General features: G+C 44.7%; 1 protein-coding gene across 1 annotated transcript; it reads left to right on the top strand.

Moving 5' to 3' along the window:
• Window positions 1–3,633: 3,633 nt before the first annotated feature.
• LOC135389410 (uncharacterized) lies at window positions 3,634–4,572 on the top strand. Its single transcript, XM_064619462.1, has one exon. It carries the CDS (start codon window positions 3,634–3,636, stop codon window positions 4,570–4,572), a length of 939 nt encoding a protein of 312 aa, XP_064475532.1.
• Window positions 4,573–5,781: the final 1,209 nt, after the last annotated feature.

Genomic DNA, 5,781 nt, shown 5'->3' with positions numbered 1-5,781 from the left:
TGGGAACCCCTGGTATACAGGAGGGAATTACTCATTTCTGAAATACCACCGAGAACATTCAACAAATCTATATGCCATGAAAGAAAAACAGTGATACTTGCAACAGCTTCAAGCTTTCAAGCTTTACTGGTGTCAACGCCTTTCGGCCCTGTGCTCCACTCTGCATTAGGCGACGACAAGGAGCTCCTGTGATGCTTCTGTTCTTCAGTTCAGAAATTGGCCAAAGCATTTTCACTGCCTCTTTGCAGAAAAGCCACTTCTTTCTTTCTTCTTTCTTCTGCGTGCTAGGAGCCACTCCCACTGCTCATGGGTAACAAAAATTCCTTTGCCAAGGTGAATCTAAAATTTAAGGTAACAAAACTTCATAAGAGATGTATCATGAGACGTAAGCCCTCCATGTCCCCAAAAGCTACCACGAGGGCTTTACATATTCAGTACCACAGCATTCAACAAACATGACTACTAAGCCAAATTCTTGTACATAATCCACTAAAGGCCAGTGACGCTTCAGAGTAAGTTTTTGACCTTTGTGAAGATGTATATATATATATATATATGATAGCTCTTTATATATAGCTAGATATATAGCTCTTTTGTCCCGAAGAAGGCGGAGCTTCCGCCGTAACGTAGACATCCTCCCTAACTTTTATGATTTTTAAGTTTTAATAAACCCCTTTTTTGTTACTTCCCCTACTTTCGTCTTCTGTCTCCCATTTATTTCAACTATAATTACGTAGCCGTCCGATCCAACTCCAACTTCTCAAGATATATATATATATATATATATATATATATATATATATATATATATATATATATATATATAACCAATATGACATGTATGTCCATACCTGTCCGTCCACTTCAGACAGCAGCGGCAAGTCACTTGCGCTATGTCAAAGCCTAAGGTGAGAAGTGACAATGGCATAAGAGCAGGGAATTTGGGTTGTTGCTTATACCTGGCTATGAAGCTGCCAAAAGATAAAGGGACGAGACTTGCAGAAGTCTAAAAGACAACTTAATGAACTACAATAGGAGCACAGCCTCTGATATGCATAATGCATGTGAGAATATGTTACAGAAGTGTGTGCACACAGGAGAGGACAAAAAGCACAAGAAATAATCTGCAAGGCAGTGTGTGTACCAAAGCAAAGCAAACTAAAAATAAGTAAACCACTTAGGCCCGGCTTCACCAACGCTGGTTAACTTTAAACCGAGATTAAGCGTTGTTAAAACTTCAAATTAACGCTCAATTCTTTTTTGTAAACTTTAGTTAGTGACGGTTATGAGTGTTTCAGTAACATTAATTCCGTTTTGTGAAGTACAGTTAAGCGTTAAATTCAAGTTAAGGGACCGTTGATCTCGGTTCCAGTGTTAATCGGCGTTGGTGAAACCGGGTCTTAGTTGTGCTTAAGCATTCACATGTGCATGCATCATGCATCAAAGGACACCAACATGTAACTGATTCTGTGTTTAGTTTTTTCAGACAGGCAGCTCAAGATTAGCGCTACACCACCACCAATTTGGCACCCGTGTATTGCATTTACAGGCATAGGTACATAGACCGCATATGAATGTCTTTTAACGTCGCCATCAGTGATGCAACTGCTCAGGCACGACGGCTGGGCAGACTACGGATCTACTTCAATTGTATTCAGGCACTTCACCTTCATCCTCAATATTGCACGGCTTGACCAACAGCAGATACACCGCACAAATGAAGTAAGAGGAGACACACCAAATTTAGCAATTAGACATTCAAGTGCAATGACCAAGTTACAGAGATTAGATAGACTAAAGTTGTCAGTTAAGTGGAGCCAGTTCAAACAAAAGTGATGCTTGATTCTACCATTCTCAGTAGTTCTGGCACAGCACTTTCAGCACAGTTCGGCACTCTCAGCACTTTCCATACGCGGGAGCAACTACTGCAGCTACAAAGAATACACCGATTTCACGACACACCAGGCAGGCATATGTCCCATCGACCGCCTGGAGTTTCATTATTCCTTTAATGTATAGTACCTAATCATATGTGATAAGAGTGGTAAAATGAGTGTTTGCTATCAAATAGGTGTTGTGCAAAAAAAATGAGGAAAATCTGACCTTCAATTCGAGTGCTTCACTTATGATGTTTTGCACACGAATATCTCCGGAGATTTAAAAGATATAATTGAAAAAAAAATTGTTGCTTTAGTATGTATCTAGGCCAGCAGGCCAAGTGCAAATGTTGCTGTGCAGGTCCCAGACCCTGCATATATATATATATATATATATATATATATATATATATATATATATATACGCTACAAAATTTAGGTTCGAACGACCAGGATGTTGAATATAGATAGGGGAGAAAAGACACCAGAGACTGAAGTAGGGAGTAGGGGAAAGTTATTTATTAAGTTGGCATTTAAACTAAGGGTCTGGGGAAGTCTACGTTTCGGCGGAAGCTCCGCCTTCTTCGGGACTGAGACGAAAATCTATGTACAAGGTCTTTTAAAAGGTTACAAAAGTTTGTAACCTTTTGTAACACTTTTGTAACCTTTTAAAAGACCTTGTACATAGATTTTCGTCTCAGTCCCGAAGAAGGCGGAGCTTCCGCCGAAACGTAAACTTCCCCAGACCCTTAGTTTAAATGCCAACTTAATAAATAACTTTCCCCTACTCCCTACTTCAGTCTCTGGTGTCTTTTCTCCCCTATCTATATATATATATATATATATATATATATATATATGCCTCATTCCTATACTTGGCACCAGTTTACTCAGATTTTGATGCTCTTTCAGTTGATGTATCTATCGTGTATACAGTAGAGTTCTGTTAATTCAAAATCACTTAATTCGAAACACTGCCTAATTAGAACTCCCGTCCGGGTCTTGTCCAAGACACATGTATTTGAATGGGAAGAAACTCCTGGTAATTCGAACTGATGAGCGTATACACCGCATAATTCGATCCAATGGTGCTCGTGTGCCGGACCGGGACGAGTCACAAGTTGTTGATCGTTCGTACGGCTCCCGTCCTTTATCCACATTTTGCGCGATTCAAGGACGCTTTCATGCTTCCCGGCGTCGGGAAAGTGGCGCCCCCATCGCCCGGCAGCAGCCGCAGTAGCCTCCTCCCGCAATTACGGTTGGGTCGCCGCGGAAGGGAGACCCCCACGTCTAGCTGTGCGTGGCTCTCCCGTGTCTGGGGAAAAGGGGATCCTGGCGGTTGAGTGGCCCCGGAGGATCATTAGGACCCTTAGAGGCCCCTCCGGGAGAGCAACACACCGCTTTGGCCCCAGCTTCCCATAGTCGGGTGGTCCTGGAAGGCCCGGCCAGGATTATTCAGCTAGTCGAAATCTCACTTTTCATTACTTTCTCTTCCTTGGTCTCCTTCCTTCTCTCCCTTTCCTCTTTTCACCTTCTTTGGCGGCAAGGGTCAACCTTGGGCAGTCTTTCACTCTCCAGAAGCTGTACTTGGGTATAGTGCAGAGGCAGGTGTTAGCGTGTGGGACACGTTCCCTCGTTGGGCTCGATGGTGGGCGACACACCTCTTGCACTGAACCAGTCTTCTTTTTTATGGATTCCTCTCATTTAAAAGAAACATGATCGGCGCCAAAAGAGGCGCTGCACCGATGCACCAGCTATGCATATCCTCGAGTTGATTCCTGAACCCTGGTTTGCGAGGTTCCTCATAGTCCACTCCGAAGACGAGACCAAACCCTTGGCTAAGGTATCACCATTCACTATTGCAAGAGAGTTAGAAAAGACAATAGGGAAATCTTATAATGCCCGAAAGCTGACCACAGGAGATCTGCAAATTGAAGTGACCACAAGGCAACAAAGCTCCGCTCTCCTTTCACTTAATAAAATTTCTGATATATCAGTCACTGTGACCACACACCGAACACTTAACATCGTGAAGGGCGTCATCTCAGAGTCTCAACTCCTTGACTGCTCAGACACTGAGATCGAGGAAGGGCTTAAAGACCAAGGCGTTGTGACGGCAAGGAAAATTGTGATGCGTCGGGATGGTAAAGACATCCCAACGAGGCACATTGTCCTTTCCTTTCAACTGCACAGGCTTCCTCAGACCATCAAAGCAGGCTATCTTAACTGCCATGTACGTCCGTATATCCCGAATCCGCGACGCTGTTTCAAGTGCCAGCGTTTTGGACATGGTTCGCAGGTCTGTCGAGGACAGGCGATCTGTCCAAAATGTGCTGGCATGGACCACTCTGCAGAGTCCTGTGCAAACGAAGTCCGCTGTGCAAACTGTAAAGGGAGCCACCCAGTCTATTCCAGGTCCTGCCCCCGTTGGCAGGAAGAGAAAGAAATACTCAAAAAGAAAGTAACACAGAATATCTCATACAGAGAAGCAAAGACACAGGTAGAATTTGCCAGAAAAGGCACGTTCTCCGAAGTGGTGCGCCGGGGAGTGGCACCACTGCGGAAATCTGTGGAGACGCAGACTTCTGGGTCTCCACCCCACACAAGAAAAGCCAGCGGAGAGCTTGCTTCCGCTGGCACCAGCTGCTCAGGCGGGCAGCCGGGAAGTAGTGGCCACAACCTCTACGGAGGTTGATGGCGAGCTGTCAGTTTGGGACGGGCTCACAGGGGGCTCATCCCAGGCTGCCACACACACGATGGATGTTGACGATGATGACTGCATGTCGCAGAAATCATCGTCAAGCCTTCCCCCCAATCCTTCCCCATGGAAGGAACAAAGAACGAAAAAAGGAGGCCGAGGCAGGGGTAGTACGTCCCTAGGGAAACATAAGCCCCCAAGGGTTACACCTCCCACATAATGTACAGTCTCTCTTTGTTCCTATTTATCACTACTTTCTTTATGGGACAGGTTATCCTCCAGTGGAATTGTCGAGGCCTCTTTTCAAATATAAATGACATTCACGACCTTTTTGAAAAATACAATGCAGTCTGTTTTTGCTTGCAAGAGACATATCTGAATGAACAAAGTGTAAACCCATTTCGCAGACACAATGTTTTCAGAAAGGATCGTATTAACACCACACGTACATCTGGAGGTGTGGCTGTGGTCCTTCCACTATCCACACCGCAAAACAGATCCCACTCGTGACACATTTGGAAGCAGTAGCTGTCCAGGTATGCCTGGACAGGGTCATTACAATATGTTCACTGTACCTGCCCCCTTCAGTGGTAATATAACAGAGAGATTTGGAACAGCTCTGTGACCAACTTCCGCAGCCATACCTAATTCTAGGTGACCTGAATGCCCACAACCCCTTGTGGGGCAGTTCAAAGGTAGATAGCCGGGGAAAAATGGTACAAAGGTTATTCCTTTCACGACCAGTTTGTCTACTAAACACAGGATTACATACATATATAAACTCCTCAACACAAAGTTTTTCATCCTTAGACATATCTCTTAGTAGTCCTTCCATTTATAATTGTATTGACTGGACCGTTGAACAGAACCCTCGTGGGAGTGACCACTTCCCCGTAGTCCTGACAATTCGTGGTTCCACAAACACTTTTCTTACACGACCACCACGATGGAAACTGTCCAAGGCTGACTGGAACTTGTTCCAAAAGGAAGCCAGTTTTGTGGCATCATCCTTAGCTGGTAGGTCTGTTGAAGATGCAAACCGTTTTGTCACCGGGATAATTATAAATGCTGCTGAGCGATCTATCCCGCAGACATCTGGCGGTCTCCCCAAGCGTCCCAAACCTTGGTGGACAGATGAATGCGGGAAAACGCGGAAAGATCAAAATCGAGCGTGGGGTATCTTTCGTAGGTACCCGACTCCAGACA

This window comes from Ornithodoros turicata, chromosome 3 (genome assembly GCF_037126465.1).
Source record: "Ornithodoros turicata isolate Travis chromosome 3, ASM3712646v1, whole genome shotgun sequence".
In the NCBI taxonomy this organism is placed as follows: domain Eukaryota; kingdom Metazoa; phylum Arthropoda; class Arachnida; order Ixodida; family Argasidae; genus Ornithodoros; species Ornithodoros turicata.
The sequence above is the reverse complement of the archived record's forward strand: the minus strand, read 5'-3'. Positions and strand labels throughout refer to the sequence as shown.